Below are 26,450 nucleotides of genomic sequence, written 5' to 3'. Positions count from 1 at the left end.
AAATGAACATTTGTTGAGTACCTGTCATTTTCTGAGACTCAAACTAGCTGGTTTGTCTAAACAGTTGCAAAATCTTCCATACTACCCTGGAGAGGTATTGGTATATCAAGTTTTCTATAAGGAAAACAAGGCTGAATGACTTGTGAGAGTCACATAGCTAGTAATGAAAAAGCTGGAAGTCCCATTTAGGACTGGCCAATGCAGTGTATATGTCCTTTGCAATTATATTATATTACAAAAAATACCATTTATTCTGCATGACACCTGAAGATCTCACTTCTTAAACTCCAATAAGCTGAGTTAACTTTGTGTCAGCAACAGGTTTCAAGTTGAGACTGTCAGAGATAGGCAGAGTTTTCGGAAGTTTTAAATTTATATTTACTTGGTAATAACATGTTAGTATTGTATTCTTGCCCTTGTGTCCAGATTTTAGATGTTATTGTCACCTGAACAAATAACAATAATAATAATGATGACAATAACAATATGTATTAAGGCCCTAGTACTTTTCACATATATTCATTTATCCTCACCAAAAAATCCTTATATTTACATAAAAGAAAATATCCCTATTGTCCTGGGTCCAGAATATTTTTAAGTGTATTTCAGTTCTCATGTGAAATAATTACTGTTTTACAAGATTTAGTTCATTCGCTTCTTTATTTTGCTATCTGAGCTATGCCAACATGTCTACTGTTAGAGATAATGAGAGCTTAAAGTTCACTCATCTAGAGTTGTTGTCTTAGCCAGGACCAAAGTATCCTTTATTATACAGACTGAATCATGTTACAAAACTCATTTCAAACCTTCTATTGTGTATTCATTTATATGGAGAGTTCTAGCAAATTATCCTGATGGTTTGTTTTGTATTTGCTTTTTAATTAATTTACTTTCTGTCTCATTTTTAAAAGATGAGAGGATTTATGTTAGGATCCTAAGCTAAAAATATTCCATCTCCCCCCACTGCCACCCCATCAAATTAGAGTGTATAAATTAGTATCACTAACTTCCATAGTATATACTTGGAGATACAGAGAAAAAGTTATAATTCAATAAGTTTTGTCAGAAACAAAATTTTGTCTACAGATGTTAGTATTCCATAGAAATTTTAAACCTAGGCAGATGTGGAATTCTATTCCTTAGAAAACTGTATAGATTTAGGTGGTAGTAACTTGCAAACAGAATGACAGTATTTTCTTAAATTTTGAAAAATCAAGTACGCAATTCTGACTTAGATCTAAGGAGACTCAATTTAAAGGAATCTTCAGTATTGTAAATATACTCTCTCACTGAACTTCCAGCATAATTTCTTTGTATTTTTATAAAGATTTATTAATTCGAAAGGCATAGTTAACAGAGAGGCAGAGGCAGAGAGAGAGAGAGTGAGAGAGAGAGAGATTCTCCATCCTATGGTTCACTCCCCAAATGGCCACAATGGCCGGAGCTGAGCAGATCGAAAACCAGGAGCCAGGAGCCAGGAGCCTCCTCCAGGTCTCCATGCAGGTGCAAGGACCCAAGAACTTGGGCCAAATTCCACTGCTTTCCCTGGCCATAGCAGAGCCTGGATCAGAAGTGGAACAACTAGGCCGGATCCGCGGCTCACTAGGCTAATCCTCCGCCTAGCGGCGCCGGCACACCGGGTTCTAGTCCCGGTCGGGGCGCCGGATTCTGTCCCGGTTGCCCCTCTTCCAGGCCAGCTCTCTGCTGTGGCCCGGGAGTGCAGTGGAGGATGGCCCAGGTGCTTGGGCCCTGCACCCCATGGGAGACCAGGAGAAGCACCTGGCTCCTGCCATCGGATCAGCGCAGTGCGCCGGCCGCAGCGCGCCGGCCGCGGCGGCCATTGGAGGGTAAACCAACGGCAAAGGAAGACCTTTCTCTCTGTCTCTCTCTCTCACTGTCCACTCTGCCTGTCCAAAAAAAAAAAAAAAGTGGAACAACTAGGACCTGAACCAGTGCCCATATGGGATGCTGGCAATGCAGGCAGCAGCCCCAACCACTGTACCACAGCGCTGGCCCCCTAGCATGATTTCAAACAAAGGCATTAAAAGAAGTTAAATAATCCAAGTATTTTATCAACATTAATGAATCACCACACAGATTCTATCATAAATTACTGTGCTAGGCACAGCACTTTTGGATATTACGATTCACTTGCCATCTTCAGAGATTAAGAATAGAAACAAGTCACTTCTATAAATATCACCACCTCAATTGCAAGTTTGATCATTTCTTCTCATCAGAGCAGTGGGCAAATATGAATGAAAATTGTCATAATGAATACAGTGACCCATATTATATATACACACAGCCTTTACTATCTTAAAAAGTAACCCAGGAGACATAAAGATTTCATCTAAATTTAGAACATATTTATACATGAATAGCTCTGGGCAATGCATTCCATCAGCTGTGTCATAGAATCCATATCAAGCACATAATTGTGTGTCAGCACCACAGGCACACAAACTATATTTCATTTTATGTCCTCTTTCCCGAAAAAGGAAGGCAATATTTCATCTTTTATTTTCAACTAAATCACACTTAAACACACTAAGGCAACCATTGTAACAAACTTGGGCAAGTTATCTGGCTACTCTGAGCCTTAGGCTTCTCTGGCTTCTCTGACCATCTATTTAAAACACAAACATTTTGTGTACCTCCTAAGGTTTTTTGTGAGGATAAAAAGAATGTATGTGAAAAGCACTGGGACCTTAATAGGTGTTATTATTGTCATTATCATTATTTGTTAAGGGACTGATCGACTTCTGTATGTATTCTGATTTACCAGGTTTTCTTTGGGCACAGGACAGTGTCTGGGGTCTGGTACTTCGAGTTTAGTAAAGTTAGGAGTGTTATCACTGCCCATCCAAATATCCACATTTTCTATCATTGTGTTTTAGTCAAATGCACGTCAGTGGAATCGCAGATACAGAAGAAGAGAGAATTAAAGAAGCTGCAGCTTATATAGCCCAGAGGAATCTTCTTGCCAGTGAGGAAGGAATCACATCCTCCAAACAGTCTGCAGCGTCCAAACAGTCTGTGATATCCAAACAGGCCACCTCCACGCTTCAAGAAGAAGAAACTTTTCAAAAAAAGTCAAGGAAAGTTGCAATACGAGAAAAAGCAGAACGCCTGTCGCTGAAAAAAACAGTAAGAAAAGACTATTGAGTATAACTTACAGAAGCAGAAATGCATAGAGAAGCTCTGTGTGGATAGATATAGATTGATTTATTTAAAATGAAGAAGTAGGTGGCCTTGTGGAGAAACAAAACTAAAGCAAGGAGAAAGACATTAAAATGCATAGGTCAGGGTGGGCATTTATTTAGCTTAGAGTTATGATGCTAATTAGGATGCCCCTGTATCACATCAGAGCACCTGCCCTGGCTCCTGACTCCAGCTTTCTGCTAATTCAGACTCTGGGAGACAATGGTGATGCTTCAAGCCATTGGGTCCCTGACACCCACATGGAAGACTTGAACTGTTTGACTCCTTGGCTTCAGCCTAATCCAGTCCTGGCTGTTATGGATTGTGGATGGTAAATGATGTCTGTCCGTCTCTCTCTTCTTCTGTCTCTCTTTTTCAAATAAAAAATAAACAAATACAAAATTTAAATAAAATTTTAAAATATTTAGATATGTATTTGAAAGGCAGAGTAAGAAAGAGAAAGAGACAGAGAGAGAGAGAGAGAGAGAGAGAGCTTCCATCCACTGGTCCACCTCACAAATGGCTGTGGCTGGAGCTGGGTCAATCAGGAGCCAGGAGCTTCCTCCAAGTCTCCCACGTGGGTGCAGGGGCCCAAGCACCCGGTCCATCTTCCATGTTTTCCCAGGCCATAGCAGAGAGCTGGATCAGAAATGGAGCAGCCGGGACTCAAACTGGCACCATATGGGATGCTGGCATTGTAGGCGGCAGCCTTACCCACTACACCACAGTGTTGGCCCCGTATAGGTCAAAGAAAGGCAAACTTAATTTAAACTCTGTGAAATTTTAAAATTTAAAGAAATTAAGGGCCAGGGAGTGCAGTGGAGGATGGCCCAGGTGCTTGGGCCCTGCACCCCATGGGAGACCAGGATAAGTACCTGGATCCTGGCTCCTGCCATCAGTTCAGCGCGGTGTGCCGGCCGCAGCGCGCCGGCCGCGGCGGCCATTGGAGGGTGAACCAACGGCAAAGGAAGACCTTTCTCTCTGTTTCTCTCTCTCACTGTCACTCTGCCTGTCAAAAAAAAAAAAAAAAAAAAAAAAAAAAAAAAGATTCTAGAGAACCTTAAGAAACCCACCTTAGGGGGGTAAATTTTTTGTTGTTCAAGCTTAGAATGTTAAATTATTACATCTTTATAAAGGGCAAGATGAATGTATTTTTATCTAAAGGTAAAAGTTTCCAAATAAAAAAATATTTTTGGCTTATCTCATTATTTTAGCACAGAAGTTACTTTGATTACCAGTATTTTGATAATGTGTTTGTTTGTTTATTCAGTTAGAAGAAACTGAGGCCTATCATGGAAAGTTGAATGAAGACCATCTTCTCCATGCTCCTGACTTTACCATTAAGCCTCGTTCCCACACCGTTTGGGAGAAAGAGAATGTAAAATTACACTGCTCTGTAATAGGCTGGCCAGAACCGCGTCTCACATGGTATGGTATCTTTATGAAAACTAATGGAATCAGTTACACAAAGTTAAGTGAAACCATATGCTGGTATCTTTATATGAGAGTCAAGGAAGGTATCAACAAGTTTGTGTTGGCTTTTGAAAGAGTGAGGAAATGATACTGGGATGAATTTTTATGTATGGGAAGAAAAGACTCTCATATACAGATGACACATCATATTATTTTATAATCCTGTTATACAAATGGTTCTTTGTTTTATATAAAGTATTAAATTTTAGTCACTAAAAATATCTATTAACTATTATGGACCATAAAAACTAAATAAAAATTTGCTTCCATTGATACACTTTTTAATATAGTAGGACTTTGTGATTAGAAGCAATTCTACGCATCCTGTGAGCTGAAGCTTCAAAGTGCTTTCTAACATGAAACAAGAGTGAACTGGGGGCAAGCATTTAGTCTAGCACTTAAGACACGCATATGCCACATCAGACAACCTGGGTTCAAAACCTCGCTCTATTAATGCAGACCCTGAGAAACAGTGATGGTGCACAAGTGACTGGGCTTATGTCACTCACATGGGAGACCTGAATTGATTTCTAGACTCCTGGCTTTTATTTATTTATTTATTCATTTGAAAGATAGAGTTACAGAGAGGCAGAGAGAGAGAGAGAGAGAGAGAGAGGTCTTCTATCCACCGGTTCACTCCCCAAAGGGGCACCAATGGCTCGAGCTGTAACAATCCAAAATCAGGAGCCAGGAGCCTCTTCCAGCTCTCCCATGCAGGTGCAGGGATCTATGCACTTGGACCATCTTCTGCTGCTTTCCTAGGCCATAGCAGAGAGATGGATGGGAAGTAGAGCAGCTGGGACTTAAACCAGTGCCCAAATGGGATGCTGGCACTACAGGCGGAGGCTTTAACTGCGATGCCACAGTGGTCACCCTTAGACTCTTGGGTTTTCCTTCCTCCAGACTTGATTATTGCTGGCATTTGAGAAGTGAACCAGAGTATGGGAGCAGACTCTCTTTTTCTTTGCCTCTCAAATACATTAAAAAAAAGAATGAATGAATGGCACTAAGTCAATATTAACTGATGTTTTATAAAAGAGAGAAAATTAGGAGATATTATCTAATATGAGGCCATAAGAGGTTTTCCTTCCATAAAGAGTAAGTACTTCTTGTCTCCTTCCACTGTTTTTCCTATTGCAATTGTTAATGCCCTTCTGATCATAAAACTCAGTATTTTCCCATCTTATGTCATCAGTATCTGCCACAGAGAGCAAAGAATGAGACTACTTGAGCCAGTGATTGATGCATATATTTCGTATATTGTTTCCTTTTGCATGAGAGGATAAAAATGTGCCCTACATCACGGGGGGTATAAACACTACATGAATGTCACCGTCACCAGCAGAATGGTTACCTTCTTCTCCTTTCCTTTCTGTTATTTCTCACAATGATCAGAGCCTGACTAGCCTCAAAGGAGGTAGTAGTTACTACCGTATTGTCTTGGGGAACAGTTTATACTTAAAATAGTCAATAAAAATTATTTACAATTTAGAATTATTTCCCAACATAAGGATATGAGGTTTTATTTTAGATTTTTCTTATTTATTGAAGTCTAAAAATCTGTCATAAGGGGTATATCTCTGTCAGATAATTGACTTTTAAAGTCCTTAATAGCTATTCATTTAAAACATAAGATTGAGTTCTAATTAGCAGTCCAATTTGTGATGAGATTCAACATGTCACACATCATTTGACAAGCACTATTTGTTGACAGTAAAAATATTGTAAATTTTTTGGAGGGGGCTTGGCTATATTTTAGGCAAATGGCACCAATGAGCTTTCACTATAACCCTTTTTGTCAAAATCAGCACATCTAAACTGACACTTCTATGGAAGAATTCAGTGTACATTTTACACACAGAAATGAAAAGTCATTGGGTGGCAGAATGTTGTTCTAAAAATGATAGAATGCTCAAAGCTCATTAGCTAAAAGTTCATGGACTTTATGAAGGGTCTTTAAAAGTTTTGTGGAAAATGAGTATTAAGAAAAAACTGCTGGATTTAAGAAAAATGTTTTGCACCAAGATAAACTTATCTTTTAATTCCATTTTCCATGAAACTTTTGATAAATCCTCATACATGAAAATGGTAAGGGGAATGAAACACCTCTAAATATTCACAAGGGTTTAAGAAATCCTTTGACCAATAATCCCAGGGTATAGATTACACTCCAAAATTAGCTGATGACTGGCCAGTTTGGAATTTCACTTTCCAGAAATGACAAGCTGTGAAGTGTATGCAGAGCAAATCAGAAATGCTTCTTTTCTTCTGTAATATAAAATTACTGAGAAAATTACAGACAGCAGCCAATCTTAAGTGACCCCCCCCCCAACCCCAAATCTCGATGCCTTACTAGGTGAAATTCCTTGGAGAATAGAATTAAATCACTTTCCAGCTTAATCCTGTCCACTGCTTCAAACAGGAATTTCTGACACTGACATCTGGAGTTCCAGAGGAAAGACTAGAAACGCCACAGTTGAAGTGTTGTGTATTATAAGCTGGTTTCCTTTGCCAGGAGGTCATATTAGAGAAGTCTTGCATCGTCAGCTGGGGAAAAGGTATCAAGGTGCTAAGTTGGTAGTACTGGAAGGCAGGCAGCATGAAGCAATCGTGGGAGCTGCAGATACTGTTTTAACTCAAACTTTATGGGGATATGAACAACATTTTTGATCACAAGCCAAATGGAGTTGCACCGAGTGGTTTGGAGAAGCAGCACAAGCCATATTCTTTAGTATCATCTTGGCTCTTCTTATACTAAGAGAACTGCTGAAAACCCTCTAGCACGTGAAACACAGAGCAAGAGGGAGCTTCTAGGTGTGAAATGATCTAAATCAATTACTAAGAAGAACTTGCCAGTTAACAAATTCTACCCTACTATTTATCAAAATGGGGAATGTTCAGGCTTAGGAAGGGCCAGCAGGCTGTGTCGGATCAAATAGTGCTGTCTGCATAGAGCCCTGGTTTGCGACAGCTGTTTGAGTCCACTTGTGGGTTGGCAACAGACAAGATCGTATCAACTAGCAGTGTCTTCTGGGTGGCGGGGTGGAGTGGGGGAGTAATGCCACTATGCCTACCACACAGCTGTGATTCTTGTGCTAATCCAACCCTCTTCACTTTACATCTGAGGGAATCAAGAAGCAAAGAGTCTCAACTCACTTTTACGTGTGCACTTAATTGGATAGTACATTTTATGAACTATATATTTGCCAGAACTTCTTTCCTTCAGTTAAAAAAAATTATGACTCTATAGTTCATCTATGGCATTAGACAATAAAATTCTGTTCAAATTTAATCAACACTGAGTTCCTCATATTTGTTCATGATTCATCCTTCATGAATGGTAGTAGAAGTAAATATGGATCAGACACCATCCTCATCTTCAAGGGACTAGAAACTTAGTAGAAGAGATACCATTCCAACTGTAAATTGATAAGTGTGTTTTATTTAGCTATTTTAACCAAGTAACCATATGCAAATAGGTAGGGACAATTCATATTTGGTGAACTTTTTAGGGAAGAGTTTATTGAAGACATGGTATTTGATCTGAATTTTGAAGGATGTATTAATTTTGCCAGGTGAAGAAGGAGACTGATGCATTTAAAAAAAAAAGGTGTAGAGAGTGAATAACTTGCTTTTTAAAAAAGGATTTATTTTGGGGCTGGTGCTGTGGCATAGCCAGTAAAGCCGTTGCCTGTAGTGCCAGCATCCCATATGGGTCCTGGGTCTCACTTCTAATACAGTTCCCTGCTAATGTGCCTGGAAAAGCATTAGAAGATGGGCCAAGTCCTTGAGCCCCTACACCCACATGGGAGATCCAGAAGAAGCTCCTGGCTCCTGGCTTTGGCCTGGCCCAGCTCTGGCCATTGTGGCCATTTGCGGAGTGAACCAGCAGATGGAAGACTCTCTCCCTCCCCCTCTCCCTCTCCCTCTCCCTCTCCCTCTCCCTCTCCCTCTCCCTCTCCCTCTCCCTCTCCCCTCCCTCACTCTCCTGCCTCTCTGTAACTGTGCTTTTCAAATAAATAAAATAAATAATTTTTTTAAAGTTTTATTTATTTATTTATTTGAGAGAGAGAGAGAGAGAGAGAGAGAGGGGATTGTCTGTCCACTGGTTTAATCCTCAAGTGGCCTCAATAGACAGGGGCTAGACCAACCCAAAGCCAGGGTGCTAGAACTCCATCTGGGCCTCCCAGATGGATGTCAATGGCCCAAGTACTTGGGCCATCCTCCAGTGCTTTCCCAGGCATGATTAGCAAGGAGCTGGATCAGAAGAGAGCAGCCAGGACTCCAACCAGAACTCCAATATGGGTTGCTAGCATTATAAGCAGTGGCTTAACCCACTGTACCAAACCACTAGCCCCAAATAAGGTGTGGTGGTGGTGGTGGTGGTGTGTGTGTATGTGTGAGAGAGAGAGAAAGAGAGAGAGAGAGAACATGAAAGAGAGAGATGGGACAGAAATCTCTCCTTTACTAACACTTCCCCGTACTTCTATACCTTCTAATAATTTCCAAACATCCAAAGGAATGAAATGCAGCTACCTAGAGAACAACTGGAAAATGGAAGCATCACGTGGATCAGAAGTCAGACTGGATTCAACTACAAGTTCTGCCCTTTTCAGACCTGTGTAGACCTGGGCAGGTTCTTTAACTGTTCTATGCTTTGGTTTCTTCATTTGGCAATGGGGTTTAAAGAGAGTCCAACCACATAGGGAGATTGTGAGGACTGAGTGTACCGAGATATACATAAAGCAGAACATTGCCGGGCACATGGTGAATTCTTTGTATCGTTATGGCTGTGTTATTTTTGTTATCCGTGGGTACAAAGTGGAGTGTCTGCAAGGGAAACAAGCTAAACTCGGCTCCTCTTTGGAGCAGAAAATGGTTTAAGTAGAAAAGTCTGGGCTGGTGTGGTAACCTCTGGCTATTGAGAACATGAGGATGTGGGACAAAACCAGATGTGGAAGCTGGTGTCTCAGGGAGTGGCCCTCCATGTTCTCACCCTCTGAGAAGAAGCTTTTAAATTTGCCACAAGTTTTATTCCTTTTCCTTTTATGCTTTTTAAATTCTTCCAAGCTAAGAGCCATTTTCTTAGGACAGAGAATAAAACACTGAAACAAAATTATCTTTCTGTAAAATGTCATTGTTGTTAGCAATCTACAAGAAAATTAACAGGAAGAATGTTTTGCTTTCATTCTGTACAGCTAGCAATAACCTCCCCCACAAAGACGACTTCTCTGTCATGGCAACCCATGATCAGCACTTTTTTGTTTGTTTATTGAAGTATAGTATCGACGCAAAAAAGTGCATATTAAATATATACGTAGGACTTTGATGATTCTCATAGACTGTGTACATCCATGTAACTGGCACCCAAATCAAGAAACCAAACAGCATCATTGCCCAAGAAACCTCCTTTATGCCTTCCCCACCCTACTCCAAGAAATTGCTATCCTGACTTCTAGCAGTACTAATTAGCCTTTCTATTTTTGTACTTCATATAAAAGCAATCAAACTATGTATTCTTTTAAAACTGGCTTTTCTTTTTCCCTAACAGATTCATCCATATTGCTGTGGATGGTGAATTTTTCTATGTATATTTTACAGAGGAGGACAAAGCACTTCATCAGGGAGCTTTATATTGCTGGTGCATTTAATAACTTAAGCTCATCTAATTTGCATTTACTTGATAGGTGCTGCTACTAACCCTTAATGCCTGTTTATAGAAGGTGTTCCTGCAAGAACAAGAATTTTGTGGGTATATATTTAATCATGAAGTTATTTCCACTCCAGCCTGCTTCATCTTGTTTTCATTGTCTTCTAGGTATAAAAACCAAGTGCCAATAGATGTCCATGCCAACCCTGGGAAGTATATTATTGAAAGTCGATATGGAATGCACACTCTGGTGATTAACGAGTAAGAGAATATCAATGTTCCTGAGTTGCCCAGCATTTGATCAGGGAGGTCCTTCACCTCTCCGGTTAATGGCCACTGACTTGATTAGTCCCAAGGCAGCATGATCATAATGAACAGCGTTTGTACACGTTTATTCTCTTGGAGAGCTTGGTGCACACCTACAAGTAATATTCATGGCTGATCCTTAACATGTGCATACCGCTTCCCATAGTGATTTCATATTTGAATTTAATCAAAGATGATGAGAAAAATTAGTCTGTACCTTTTTACTTATCATTTTATATACTTGAGAATTTTTCTTGGGCATTAGTAAGAAAATAAGTTCCATAAATAGGAATTTCTATTCAGGTGGATCAGAGTGGGCAGCCTTGGAAGCAGACTAGACTTGGAGATATGGTTCTCTACAGCTCACTAAGAACTAACGAAAACTAGGTGCCTTGTCAGTCTGCATGTGTATACATGGCAGGGATGGAGAGCGGAATGTTTTAGGTAGAGCAAAATCCAAAGCAAAATTTAAAAAGGGAACCCACGTCATCATTTTCAAGTCCTCAAAGGTTTAGCCTGTCTCCCAAGATGGTTTTTGAAATACAGCCGGCGACGCGGCTTACTAGGCTAATCCTCCGCCTTGTGGCGCCTGCACACTGGGTTCTAGTCCCGGTCGGGGTGCCGGATTCTGCCCCTCTTCCAGGCCAGCTCTCTGCTGTGGTCAGGGAGTGCAGTGGAGGATGGCCCAAGTGCTTGGGCCCTGCGCCCCATGGGAGACCAGGATAAGTACCTGGCTCCTGCCATCAGATCAGCACGGTGCGCCGGCCACAGCGTGCCGGCCGTGGCGGCCATTGGAGGGTGAACGAATGGCAAAAGGAAGACCTTTCTCTCTGTCTCTCTCTCTCACTATCCACTCTGCCTGTCAAAAAAAAAAAAAAAAAAAATACAGACCTAGTTATGTGGATAAAAAATTAAACACGCTCCCTCCATTTTCAGTTCAAGTCACACATAGGCAGGCTGAAATATCAGAAAGAAATTTACATCATTCCATTCTCTTAAAGTTTATAAGCTTCTGTACAGATAGGAGGTACTGGCACAAGAGACAGGCTTCAAACGGAACCCTGGTTCCTGCGACATTCACTAAGCACTGAGCTTGACCTTCAGTCACAGCACTTCTGCCAGTGGGTGGTTCTACTGAGGCAGCCATGGGCTGTGTAATTGCTTTCAAAGCCAAACAGGTATGAGAAAGGCAACAGTATTTGCCTTCTTGGGGTTCTAATGATGTCTGTAAATTTTCAGCAAGAAAAAAAAATTATTACAAATGAAACAAAACCATGAGGAACCATGAACACAGGGAACTGGTATGATAAAACACAAAACAACCTGCTCTGAAATCAGCCTGTTCATCTCTCTGTGAGATCATTCTCTCCCTAGTTCTATTTTTATGACATTGCATATTTTTGTATTACAACTTAGAGGAACATCCAAGTGGCTCTTCTTATAGAGTCCTATGGGCTGAAACTGCAAATGTAGCCTGAATCTTAGTAGAATTGAAACATGAGTAACTTATTTGTACTGTGAAATGAGAACACAGAACCATCAACCATACATAAGACAAATGTGGCTCAGGGCAGGCTCTGCCACACTTGTTTCTTTTGCTTCCTGGTCACCCCATTGCCCCTGGACTGAGACTCCCCAAGGACAGAGATGTGATGTACACTCCAGTGTGCCTGCAGGTAGTTACCTGCTCAAAGGAACATGAATAGGCATTTGCTCTTCCCAATCATCTTTAGACATGCTTATCATAACACTTACTCTGTAATTCGTGTGCTTAGCACTATGTAGACTTTTTCTTTTTTGACATAAAAAAGGTTAGGGTCACAAGGGCCTACCATGCCTGTGCTGCTGGCATGAACTTGTGGTAGATCACTTTGACTATATTTGTAGTTCAGGTAGCTGGATTCGAGACAGTAGCTTCATTGAAAGACCCTAAGAGCCATGTGTTAGGCACTGATTTGCAAAGAGTTCCCTGCTAGAATTGCTAGGAGTACAAGGTCCGTCACTGCGATGGCCATCTACTTCTGTATGTTCTTTCAGATGCGATTTTGAGGACACGGCTCAGTACCGGGCCTCGGCGATGAATGTTAAAGGAGAGCTCTCAGCATATGCATCTGTTGTGGTAAAGAGTACGTTTGCTGGATTCGTTTCATTCGAAGTGTTGTTTTAAAATTTCTTCCCATTGCTAAAAAGCCAATTTACCCTGAATCAGTTCACATACATTTCTGTTTTCTTTTCTAGGATATAAGGGGGAATTTGACGATACTCGCTTCCACAGTGGAGCTTCCTCCATGCCTCTCAGCTGTAAGTTCAAAAATATAAAGGGTCTTCTGAAAGTTCATGGAAAATGCATATTATGAAAAAACCATGTGTGGATCTCAACATTTTTTTAACAAAATAAACTTATCCTTTAATCCTATTTTCCATGATCTTTCAGAAGTACCCCTATCTATTTGCTAAATGTCATCTCTATGCAACATAATAAGCTATTCTGTAATGCTGAAATAAATGTTTACTATAACATTGTATGTGCTAGGATGGACATAGTAGGTATCTGTGGTTAGTTTTAGTTTTTTAGATTCTGTGATTACTGAGGGAGAGGTTGACACAGAGTAGGTACTGCATAATGAATGAATAAATACACTAATTTATAAAATATTATGTAAGAAAAGTCAAAATGTAGTAAAAGAATAAAATATTAAAATATTCTGGTCAGTGGTAATTTGTGGATTTTTGAACTTCAATCATTTCATTTATATCAGAACTCCTTTTCATAAGAGATAATAAAAGTAAAATTTTTATAGTTGTTGAAGGAATTGTGTACATACAATGACAAGACTGAAAAAGATAGTTAAACCCCAATTTATTTTCCAAAAATTAATAAGGTACAGTTTAAAGACTTTTGGTGAAGATACTTTCTCATGGGCAAGTTTTTCACTTACCTGGTTAGTTAGATGTCTTTAAGTGACCTAACTCCATTGACCCCATGAATGCTTCCCAACTTTGATATTCCAAAGATTGGAATCATTGGTATTAATTCCGTGGGCAGGAGCAGTTGACAGGTGAAAGCAAGGAAGAGCACACCCCAACCCATCTCTTTCTCCCATCACTTGATTCATACTGAGATAGAACATCAGAAATTCTGAGACTGTAACTTATATCCCAATGTCCCCAAGACTGACCTATTGATTATTTCTCAGCCCTCTGAATGTTCCCAGTTAATTCGCGTGGTTGTATCCGTATCCATTATCTCCTTTTTCTTCCTTCAAGCTAGATTCTGAAAGCCCAGCTCAACCTTACCTCTCTTACTATTCAACCTTACCAAGCCTCCTCTGGCCTGAATTAAGTACAGTTGTTCCTAACAGAAAACAGAAAGCTTATACTTACATATCCAACAATATTTTTCAGCACCTACAGTGTGCTAGGTGTGGGTTTAGGCGCTGAGAGTATGCTAGTAAACATCACACACAAAGCTCTTGTCCTTGGTTCTGTTTTTATTTTTTTAACAAAAATTTTTTTTAACAATTTTGGCAACAGTTTAACCAAGGCTTATTGCATGGTTACATGTGTGGTCCCTGTTGTTAGTCATCTTTTTTTTTTTTTTAAGATTTATTTATTATCATTTGAAAGGCAGAGTTACAGAGAGGAAGAAGCAGAGAGAGAGAGAGAGAGAGAGAGAGAGAGGCCTTCCATCTGCTGACTCACTCCCCAGATGACCACAACAGTTGGAGCTGGGCTGATCCAAAGCCAGGAGCCAGGAGCCTGGAACACTGGCACTGCAAGTGGCAGCTTTACCTGCTATGCCACAGCATGGACCCCTTGGTTCTGTTCTAATGGTTAACATTTACTAGTCAGTTATGCCAGATACTGTACCAAAACATTTTTCACATACATTAATTCTTTAATGGTACTCAAAAGCTTATGAAGTATGCGCATTCTTATCTGTACTTTGCAGGGAAGAAAAGAGTTTAAGTAGTGGTATAAGACCACACATAGTGATAGAATAGGGACTTGTAATCTGGTCTTTATAATTTTAAACCACATTTTATTTCATTTTGTTATTTTTTAAAGATTTTTTAATTTATTTGAAAGGCAGAGTTACACAGAGAGAGGAGAGAGAGAGAGAGAGAGGTTTTCCATCCAATGGTTCACTCCCCAATTGGCTGCAACGGCCAGAGCTGCGCCAATCCGAAGCCAGGAGCCAGGAGCCAGGAGCTTCTTCCAGGTCTCCGATGCAGTTGTGGGGGCCCAAAGACTTGAGCCACCTTCTACTGCTTTCCCAGGCCACAGCAGAGAGCTGGATCAGAAGAGGAGCAGCCGGGATTAGAACCGGCACCCATATGGGATGCCAGCACTGCAGGCAGCAGCTTTACCCGCTATGCTGCAGCGCCAGCCCCTTAAACCACATTTTAAACTGGGGAATGACAAATATTTTCTGTAAAAGGCTAGATTGTAAATATTTTAGGCTTTGTAGGTCATAGTCTCTGTCACAGTTACCCAATTCTGCCATTGTAACCCAAAAGTAGCCATTGACAGTATGTAGATGGGTGAGTGTGGTTGCATTCTAATAAAATCTTATTTGTGAACATTAAAATTTGAATTTCTATGACTTTTTAGGTATCACAAAATGTTTTTCTTTTGATTTTTTTCAACTACTAAATAATTTTAGAAACCATTTTTTTAAAAAAATATTTATTTTTTGTATTTGAAAGACAGAGATACAGAGAGAGGTAGAGACAGAGAGAGAGAGATCTTCCATCCGCTGGTTCACTCCCCAGATGGCCACATCTGCCATAGTTGTGCCTATCTGAAGCCAGGAGCCGGGAGCTTCCTCTGGGTCTCCCATATGGGTGCAGGGGCCCAAAGAGTTGGGCCATCTTCTACTGCCTTCCCAGGCCATTGCAGAGAGTTGGATCAGAAGAGGAGCAGTTGGGATTAGAACTGGTGCCCAATATGGCATGCCAGCGCCTCAGGCCAGGGCCTCAACCTACTGCGCCACAGCGCCAGCCCCTAAAAACCATTTTTAATGAAACTAAACAGGAGGCAGTCTATGTCTGGCCCACAGATTTGCCAACCCCTGTCCTAACCCTATTTTTCTGGAATAGAAAGTACACATGATAAAGAGTTGAGAAAGTGGTAATGGCATGATATTTTGTCTTCTGGTTGGTTAAGCTTGGTGACTTCCTACTGAACCCCAAAGTTCCCTTAGCAGTCTGGCCCAACATCAACTATAGCGGGAACCCAGAGTCAGAGTCTGTTTCTTGGTGGGCTACTTGGGTATCTAGTTGAGTCTGGAGCTGCTGGGTCACTGCAGGGCATCCTCATAACCCTGACCTCTACTCCTGAAGGCAGCCTTGGAGCCAGTCCAGGCCTCCATTGCCATGAAAAATCTGACCAAGTTGTTTCTTTCCTTGGTCTTAGTGAAATATCATCATATAGATGTGGACAGATGGTAGATATGGTTTGAAGAGAAATGATCTCATTATTTGTTAGTGTTTCCTGGGAATACCCAAATTCAAGGCAGTAAAGTGTCTGGGTTGAGCAGCTTCTGAAAACAGTGAGGGTGAGCAATGATGAGGCCCTGTGTATATCCATTTCCTTTTCTATCAGAGATAATAATGGTACTAACCCACTGAGATGATTGTGGAGTGAAATTGAGTTAATAGCTGTTAAATACTTGGAACAATAGTTGGCAAAAATTGAACTTAATAAATTTAAATTTGCATTTTCTCGTTAATACTGAGAGGTATAAGGAACAGAGACAAAATATGATAGGAAAAACATAAATTTTGGAGTTGGGAAGAAATGGTTTTGAATTTCAATTTTATACATGTTATCTGTGAAATTTTGGCATTAGCTATATATTACCTTTGTAAACTTCCATGTTTCCATCTAAAAGAGAAAAATATCTGTGATGTGGAGTCATTGCCACACAGTAGTTGACGTATCAGATATGAAGTGCCTGGCATATAATATCAATGTATTGGGGCCGGTGCTTGGCACAGCAGGTTAAAGTCCTGGCCTGAAATGCCAGCATCCCCTATGGGCGCCAGTTCTAGTCCTGGCTGTTCCACTTCCAATCCAGCTCTCTGCTGTGGCCTGAGAAAGCAGTAGAAGGTGGCCCACATCCTTGGGTCCCTGCACCCATGTGGGAGACCTGGAAGAAGCTAATCTAAAATTTTAAATTTTAATCTAAAATCTAAAAAATCTAATTTTTTTAAAAATTTAAAAAAAAATTTTTTTTTGACAGGCAGAGTGGACAGTGAGAGAGAGAGAGAGAGAGAAAGGTCTTCCTTTGCCGTTGGTTCACCCTCCAATGGCTGCCGCAGCCGGCGCACCGCGCTGATCCGATGGCAGGAGCCAGGTACTTATCCTGGTCTCCCATGGGGTGCAGGGCCCAAGGACCTGGGCCATCCTCCACTGCACTCCCTGGCCACAGCAGAGAGCTGGCCTGGAAGAGGGGCAACTGGGACAGAATCTGGCGCCCTGACCGGGACTAGAACCCGGTGTGCTGGCGCCGCAAGGCAGAGGATTAGCCTGTTGAGCCACGGCGCCGGCCTAATTTTTTTTAATTAGGCAGAGTTGGACAGTAAAAGAGAGAGACAGAGAGAAAGGTCTTCCTTCCGTTGTTTCACCCCCCAAATGGCTGCTACGGACGGCGTGCTGCGCCGATCCGAAGCCAGGAGCCAGGTGCTTTCTCCTGGTCTCCCATGCGGGCGCTGCGGCCCAAGCACTTGGGCCATCCTCCACTGCCTTCCTGGGCCACAGCAGAGATCTCGACTGGAAGAGGAGCAATCAGGACTAGAATCAGGTGCCCATATGGGATGCCGCCGCCGCAGGCAGAGGATTAATCAAGTGAGCCATGGCGCCGGCCCCAAAAATCTAAAATTTTAATTTAAAAAGTTCATATATTTTTATAGCTTATTTAAGTCTAGGCTAAATGTAGTATCAGTTTATACTTATGATATTAATGTGACCCTTTAGATTCTATTCATTAGAGTAATAAAAATAAGCAATTAGCTTCTATGACTAATGAAGCAAAAAGTCCCATATAAATTAGATATGTGTATGTTTTACGAACTTTTAAAATAGGACTTGATTTTTACCAAAGTAAATAATTTGATCAATCTTTGTTGCAGCTGCTTTCTTCCTGTATTTGTTAAAATGCTGATGTCTCTTTGATGAGAAAAAAAATTAAATAGCTGCTACTTGGTTTTATTTTGTTTTGTTTTTTTGTTTGTTTGTTTTTGTACCTAGTTGCTGTAACCCCTTATGGTTATGCATCAAAGTTTGAGATCCACTTTGATGACAAGTTTGATGTGTCTTTTGGGAGAGAGGGAGAGACGATGAGTCTGGGATGCCGTGTAGTTATCACACCTGAAATCAAACAGTTCCAGCCGGAGATCCAGTGGTACAGAAATGGTGAGTCTTCATAATGGATTCTCATTGGATTCTTTTTCTCAGAAGGTTATAGAATAGATTATAGATCTGTTCATCAGTGCAGACAGAATCTAGAAATTAAAGGGGGGCCTCCTACTGTCTTTTTTAAAGCGTTTTTACATATTTATCAAAGTGGCAACACTGGGGCAGAATAAAAGAAAATCTTTACTGTCAATTCTTCCTACTCTGGCTTTAAATCACATTTTACCTTACTTTATTTCAAAAGGGTCTAGAGTCATGATAACTTTGCTATGAGAAATAAATAAGGATTTTATTTCCCTTTTTCCATCCTATTTGGGATAAAATCTATTTAAAGTCTAGGTAGTGCTCCAAAACAAATGAAACAAAAAGCTGTCAAAATAATGTGATCAGCTGAAGCAATAGACTTAAGAAATAATGTTATTTCTAAAATAACAATCAATCTTATATTCAAATATACCCTTTCTATACCAGATTATCTCATCCAATAGATGATTACATTAAAACTCTGATGAGAAAGGGAGTTGTCCCAACTCACATAGCAAAATTCTGGCCAGATGACACTTCTAGACCCTGTGGTTTACATTCTAAGCCCAGAATAATTTTCTTTCTTTCTTTCTTTCTTTCTTTCTTTCTTTCTTTCTTTCTTTCTTTCTTTCTTTCTTTCTTTCTTTCTTTCTTTCTTTCTTTCTTTCTTTCCTTTCTCTTTCTTCCTTCCTTCCTTCCTTTCTTTCTTTCTTTCTTTCTTTCTTTCTTTCTTTCTTTCTTTCTTTCTTTCTTTCTTTCTTTCTTTCTTTCATTTATTGGAAAGGCAAAGTGACAGAGAGAAGGAGAGATGAGAGAGAGAGAAAGAGATCTTCCATATATTGGTTCACTCAACAAATGCTCTCAACAGCTGGGGCTGGGCCAGAACAGTCAGGAGCCAGGAAGTCCAACTGGGTCTGTCTTGTAGGTGGCAGAACTTCCACTCAGGTACATATTCATCTGCAAATCCCATGCTAGATCCTAGCTGATAGAAGATATGTTGGCGAGAGAGCCACGAAAAGACCTGAAGCCTCCCATCTCCCTTTTAATTTGTCTTAAAGTCTTCAACAGGTTGATTTCTAGAGAGGATTAGATTTTAAAGTTCTTAATTTTTTTTTTAATTTCAGACATATTTAGCCACTCTGTATAAATAAGGTTGTCATAAATTTTCTGTTTAACTGGTTTTTAAAAAAGACTTTTTAAAATTTATTTTTCCATCTACTGGTTCATTTCCCAAATGGCCACAGTGGCTGGGGCTGGGCCAAGCTAAATCCAGGATCCTGGAACTCCACCCTGGTCTCCCATGTGGGTGACAGGGACCCAAGCCCTTTGGGCCATGTTTGGGTGCTCTCCAGGTGCATTAGCAGGGGGCTGGATCAGAAGCAGAATAGCCAGGACTTGAACCAGCATTCACAATGGCTTAACCTGCTGTACCACCACATCAGCCCCTGTGTAACCATTTTATAAAGTAAACTTGGGGACTAGTGTTGTGGTGTGGCAGGCTGAGCCACCATTTGCAACACTCAGCATCCATGTAAGAGTACTCAGATGATTGAAGTCCAGGCTTTTCCTCTTTTTATCCGATTTCCTGCTGATATACCTGGGAAAACAATGGAGCACGGCCCAAGTACATGGTCCCCTGCCACCTACATGGGAGACTCAGATGGCAGGCTAGGTTCAGTGATTTCCCAAACTTGGATAATTAGTTAATGAAAGAGACTTGACTACTAAGGCTTACTTTTTGGGCATGCAAACTGGGCATGATCCAAACTGGGCAGATCCCAATCTCCATGGGATCTGGGCTTGGTTTGATGTTCTGCTATCACTGTCTTGAAATTCATAATCATTTTATCTTTGAACTAGTGTTTCATTAAGTCCAATGGGACTATGGCATGTGCCTATTATCAGAGAAGATAATGCCAAATGGCAGTGCAGAATGTATAGGCATAGGTTACCTGACACAGCGGTTGGTGAACTAAGTGCTCACAAAACAGCAGACCTGGCCTACAGGTGTGGATATGAGCACCTGGAGCATGCTCGGACATAGGTGGTTCAAAGATGATGGGTGGAACCAGGACCTGAGCCTAGATCATGGTTAGCAACAGCAAGGGCACAAGCAGAAGCAGCAGCTGCCACCACTGCCATGATGCCGTGGGCTGTGGCCCCAGAGGAGAAGAATTGAGGGCAGGCCCACAGTGGGAGGCCAGCTTGCCAACTGTTCCCAAGATACCATAGATATGATATCTAAGTATTAATTCCCCAGCCTGAGTTCTGGCACAGGAACTGCTAACAACCAGGCAGCAAACTTTGCCCATAAAATATTACAAGATAATAACAGACATACACATGTTGCAAATTGGTTTTTGAGGCTTAGAAATGGAAATTACATTTAAATATTTTAGAACTTGATGGAAAAGAACATGATTTCACATGAAACTTTGGATAAATCAGTTCTTAACAAAGACATTTAAAATTATTTTCTCCATGTAATTGGAGATACAGTGATAGATACACAAACAGCATTCTGAATTATATACCAATCACAGTCATCTTTGATTTCTAGTGTGACCTCTATAGGTTAGAGGAAATGTCAGAGGGAAGGCTAAGAAAATGCAAATCTGTAAGTTTACACTTAAAGTTAAATTCAGATTTACCTGAAATGAGATTTGTATGGAGTTAAATCTTTTCTAATTTTAATATTATCAATTTATTTTTTAGTTTGAGAAACAGAAAGAGAGAGAGAGCAAGCACATATCTGCTGGTTCAGAGTTAAATATTCCGGAAAAAATTGTTCCTAAAGAATCATTAGCTCTAGATTGCTAAACTTTATATTTTAAAATAATTTATCAGAGAGTTAACCCAATGTTGCTATACCATATTTAACAAGTATAGCTCCAAAAACAGGTATATTAAACAAACATCTCTCTCTAAATAAAAAATTATCAAAATTCATTTGTGAGCTTGCATTTGAAGAGTGACCATTACTTATTTTTTAACTTTTATTTAATAAATATAAATGTCCAAAGTACAGCTTTTGGATTATAGTGGCTTTTTCCTCCCATAACCTCCCTCCCACCTGTAACCATCCCATCTCCCGCTCCATCTCCCATTCCATTCACATCAAGATTCATTTTCAATTCTCTTTATATACAGAAGATCAATTTAGTATATACTAAGTAAAGATTTCAACAGTTTGCACCCACACAGAAACACGAAGTGTAAAGTACTATTTGAGTACTAGTTATGCCGTTAATTCACATAGTACAACACATTAAGGACAGAGATCCTACATGAGGAGTAAGTGCACAGTGACTCCTGTTGTTGATTTAACAATTGACATTCTTGTTTATGGCGTCAGTAATCACCCAAGGCTCTGTCATGAGTTGCCAAGGCTATGGAAACCTCTTGAGTTTGCCAACTTTGATCTTATTTAGACACTGTCATAGTCAAAGTGGAAGTTCTCTCCTCCCTTCAGAGAAAGGTACCTCCTTCTTTGATCGCCCGTTCTTTCCGCTGGGATCTCACTCACAGAGATCTTTCATTTCGGTCATTTTTTTTTTTTTTTCCAGAGTGTCTTGGCTTGCCATGCCTGAAATACTCTCATGGGCTTTTTAGCTGGATCTGCATGCCTTAAGGGCTGAATCTGAGGCCAGAGTGCTGTTTAGGACATCTGCCATTCTATGAATCTGCTGTATATCTCGCTTCCCATGTTGGATCGTTCTCTCCCTTTTTTATTCTATCAGTTAGTATTTGCAGATGTTAGTCTTGTTTATGTGATCCCGTTGACTCTTAGTCCTATCATTATAATCAATTATGAACTGAAACTGATCACTTGGACTGGTGAGATGGCATTGGTACATGCCACCTTGATGGGATTGAATTGGAATCCCCTGGCACGTTTCTAACTCTACCATTAGGGGTAAGTCCGATTGAGCATGTGCTGAACTGTACATCTCCTCCCTCTCTTATTCCCACTCTTATATTTAACAGGGATCACTTTTCAGTTAAATTTAAACACCTAAGAATAATTGTGTATTAATTATAGAGTTCAACCAATAGTATTAAGTAGAACAACAAAAAAAATACTAAAAGGGATAAAATATTAAGTTGTTCCTCGACAGTCAAGACAAGGGCTGATCAAGTCATTGTTTCTCATAGTGTCTATTTCACTTCAACAGGTTTCCTTTTTGGTGCTTGGTTATCTGGTGACCATTACTTTTAACACTGATGGAACATAAAGTTGCTAAAAGTATAAGTTTTAATGACTTAATAGATATATTTGCAGAAAAATGAGCCAGAAATATCTTAACAATCAGGATATCACATTAGTAAAGTATTATTTATTTTATATAAAATTATAGCTCCAAAATACTATTTTTACAGCTTATATTATCCCTATTATGTTTTTTAAAAGATTTATTTTATTTATTTGAAAGACAAAGCTATAAAGAGAGGTAGAGACAGAGAGAGAAAGAAAGAGAGAGAGAGAGAGAGGTCTCCCATCTGCTGGTTCACTCCCTAAATGTCCTCAATAGCTGGAACTGAGCCAATCAGTAGCCAGGAGTCAATCAGGAGCTTCTTCTGGATCTCCCATGTGGGTGCAGAGGCCCAAAGACTTGGGCCATCCTCTGCTTCCTTCCCAGGTGCATTGACAGAGAGCTGGATTGGAAGTAAAGCAGCCTAGACTTGAACCAGAGGCCATATGGGATGCCGGCACTGCAGGCCAGAGCTTTAACCTGCAGTGCCAGCCTCCCCTCACCCCCATTATGTTTTACAAGCAATAAAATATTTTTAAAGGAAAATCCTTATAATTTAGCACCTTTATACTTTTTTTCTGTGTTTTGAACAAGGTACTTTGCAATTTAATTTTTGAACTGATTCCTACAAATTATGTAACTGGCTCTGGTTCTCTCATTTCTGGTCTAATATTTTTACTAATATAAACATGGCAGAATGACATAAAGCTCTAGAAACCTCTAGAACTCTCATTATAGAAAAGGAAGAAGAAAGAGAGTGGGAGAAGAATGGAGGGGATGGAAGAAGAAAGCAATGGAGGTAAAACATCAGTTAATTTGCATTATTTAATTTTTTGTAGGGGCGCCTGTTTCTCCATCAAAATGGGTGCAAACACACTGGAGTGGAGAGCGGGCTACACTGACATTTTCTCATCTCAACAAAGAAGATGAAGGCCTCTATACAATTCGTGTACGAATGGGCGAATATTATGAAGAATATAGCGCTTATGTCTTTGTTCGAGGTAAGACTTAGCTAAAAACAGAATTCCCAACAATGTTTAAAACACCAGGGCCAAATCAGTCTAGTCAAACATGTTTTTATAATGATGTGTCATTTGAAAACTCTTCCAGACTACCTAGAATAGACATAGCAATTTCCAGTGAAATTAAACCTAGTATGCAAAGCAAACCCTGAATGCATCAGTACTGTCACTAATACCAGGTCTTCCCTCTTCTTCCGTGAGCCTCTAGCACAGTTCTCTGTGGATGTTTGAGTGGGGCTGCTAAATCCTAACACCACAGAAAGCCATCTCAGTTTATGAAAGCTGCCATAAAAGACGCTGTATCATTTTGGGACTTACTCTTTAATATGTTTTTCAAGGAGCAACTTTATTATTTCTTTCCAGGTCCTTCTTTATAGTTCAGTTTTGTTGAGCTATTAAGCAAAGAACTACAACTTAATTCTTAAGACAAAAAATGTTGATTTTGGAATCTTTTTTTTTTCAGTGATGTCTTAAATACAGTACATATGTACAAGTGGATGTTGTTTCCACATGGGAGCCTAGCATTTTGGAAGAACTAATTAACACCTTCAGAGTGGACTTCTCAGTTCTTTTATGTGATGTCAATCAGGTGCAGCCCAAGAGGAGATAGAGGAGAGGACCAAAAAAAACAAAGTTTATTAAAGTCAAGGGTCCTAGAGACAGGAGGCACACAAGGGTTACTTGGGGAGGTAAGAGGGTGGGTCAGGAGGCAGAAGGGGCAGTGGTAAGGGCAGAGCCTAGACCGTGGCCTTTACTGGAGTTTCTGTAGGGAAAATAAACAGTTTAGCATTACTAGCTTGAATCATTTGGTGGGCTCTAAATTATAAGTGTGGTCTCTGGTTGCCTGGTTCCCTGGCCATGGATAATTTATGAAGAGGAATGTTGCCTTGTGGGTAATATGGGTCAAATAGAGGAGAGGTCTGGCTCTAGATCATTAGTATGCACACTTCTTTTTTTTTTTTTTTAAGATTTATTTATTTATTTGTTTATTTGAAAGGTAGAGTTACAGATAGGCAGATGGAGAAAGAGAGAGAGAGAGAGAGAGAGAGAGAGAGACCTTCCATCCCATGGTTCATTCCCCAAATGGCTGCAATGGCCGGAGCTGGGCTGATCCGAAGCCAGGAGCCAGAAGCTTCCTCCGGGTTTCCCACGTGGGGGCAAAGGCCCAAGGACTTGGGCCATCTTCTACTGCTTTCTCAGGCCACAGCAGAGATCAGAAGTGAAGCAGCTGGGTCTCGAACTGGCACCCATATTGGATGCCAGCACTGCAGGCAGCAGCTTTACCCACTACGTCACAGCGCTGGCCCCTGTATGCATACTTCTGTGGGGGCGCTTTGTTGTCTGCTGAGCCACAGGAGGAGCAGTCTCTCCCAAGCAGAAAGATTAAGATATCAAAATATAATATACAGAAAATTAAAATCATAAGTTCAGGTCAACTCCTCAATTTCTATCTCTCGTGCCCTAAAGAGAGAGAATCAGTATTCACAGGCATTTGGATCAGGATGGAACTTCAGAGCCCATCCAGGTTCTTAACTGGGATCTACAGCCTCTCAAAGTGTTCACAATTAATATATTGCAGCATACTTGGCTTCTTTTGTAATCTCATGGACTTCAAAAATCTGTGGAAAATTGAATTAAATGATAAGTTTATTTGGGTGCAAAAAGATTTTGCTGCAAAAGCTTTTAAATCTGTGCATATGAGGGGTGTTAAAAAGTTCATGAAAAAGACATATTATGAAAAAACTGTGCATGGACTTAATTTTTTTTCATACCAAAATAAACTTATCTTTTAAGTCCACTTTCCATGAACATTTTGAAGTTTCCTTGTGTTTAATTTTATTTATTTTTTAAGATTAAAAAAAATTTTTTGAAAGGTAAAGTTACAGAGAGAGAGAGGGAGAGCCATGGAGAGATCGTCTATCCACTGATTCATTCCCCAAATGGCCACCATGTCCAGAGCTTTGCCAGGCCAAAGGCAGGAGCCCGGAGTTTTTCCAGGTCTACCACATGGGTGCAGGGGCCCAAGCACTTGGACCATTTTCCATTGCCTTCCCCAGGCACATTAGCAGGGAGGTGGATCAGAAGTAGAGCATCCAGGACTCAAGCGGGCACCCATATGGGATGCTGGTGTCTCAGGAGCGTATTAACCAGTTATGCCACCATACTGACCTCCCCCTGCTAGTATTTTATTTTATGCATTTAAAAGTCATATTCTTGGCTGGCACCGTGGCTCACTTGGCTAATCCTCCGCCTGCGGTGCCAGCACCCCGGGTTCTAGTCCCGGTTGGGGCGCCGGATTCTGTCCCGGTTGCTCCTCTTCCAGTCCAGCTCTCTGCTGTGGCCTGGGAGTGCAGAGGAGGATGGCCCAAGTGCTTGGGCCCTGCAACTGTATGGGAGACCAGGAGGAAGCACCTGGCTCCTGGCTTCAGATCGGTGCAGCGCGCTGGCCATAGTGGCCATTTGGGGGGTGAACCAATGGAAAAGGAAGATCTTTCTCTCTGTCTCTCTCTCTCACTGTCTAACTCTGCCTGTCAAAAAAAAAAAAAAAAAAGTCATATTCTCAGTTTTTCAAAGTCTTCTATGGCACACCAAAAATAAGGATTGCCATTCTAATCCAACCCTAATTTTAAGATGCAGAAATTAAGGCCTAAAGTAGTACAGTAGTTTTACAAAAGCCTCACCTTAGAAGCAGAAATGAAACTAAGAAATAGGCAATTTTTTTAAAGATTTATTTATTTATTAGAAAGGAAGAGTTAACAGAGAAAGGTAGAAACAGAGAGAGAAGGGTTGGGGGGTGGGTAGAGACAGAGGGTGAAAGAGAGATTCTTCCCTACACTGGTTCACTCTCCAAATGGCCAACATGGTTAGGACTGGGCCAGGCAGAGAGACCAGAAGGCTGAAACTCCATCCTGGTCTCCCATGTGGATGGCAGGGACCCAAGTACTTAGGTTTCTTCGGCTGCTTTCCCAGGAGGATTAGCAAGGAGCTGGATCAGAAGTAGAGCACCAGGGCCTGAGTTCTGGTGCAACCAGTTAAGCTGCCATCTTGCTGTGGTGGCATCCCATGTGGGCACCAGTTCATGTCCCAGCCACTCCACTT

At 40.7% G+C, this 26,450-nt stretch overlaps 1 protein-coding gene across 3 annotated transcripts in view; it reads left to right on the top strand.

The window, feature by feature from the left end:
• The window catches only part of MYOM1 (myomesin 1), a 166,952-nt gene that overhangs the window by 37,448 nt on the left and 103,054 nt on the right, over positions 1–26,450 (top strand). For all 3 annotated transcript variants that reach the window (XM_070050417.2, XM_002713606.6, XM_089305875.1), the window contains exons 4-10: positions 2,901–3,150; positions 4,475–4,632; positions 10,496–10,588; positions 12,671–12,759; positions 12,872–12,934; positions 17,888–18,052; positions 23,169–23,330. In XM_070050417.2, the coding sequence (XP_069906518.2) occupies positions 2,901–3,150; positions 4,475–4,632; positions 10,496–10,588; positions 12,671–12,759; positions 12,872–12,934; positions 17,888–18,052; positions 23,169–23,330 (980 nt within the window). The remainder of the gene's footprint in view (positions 1–2,900; positions 3,151–4,474; positions 4,633–10,495; positions 10,589–12,670; positions 12,760–12,871; positions 12,935–17,887; positions 18,053–23,168; positions 23,331–26,450) is intronic.

This window comes from Oryctolagus cuniculus, chromosome 10 (genome assembly GCF_051225735.1).
Source record: "Oryctolagus cuniculus isolate XC-2025 breed Fujian yellow rabbit chromosome 10, ASM5122573v1, whole genome shotgun sequence".
Taxonomy (NCBI): Eukaryota; Metazoa; Chordata; class Mammalia; order Lagomorpha; family Leporidae; genus Oryctolagus; species Oryctolagus cuniculus.
Note: the sequence above shows the minus strand (reverse complement) of the source record. Positions and strands in the feature narration are given on the sequence as shown.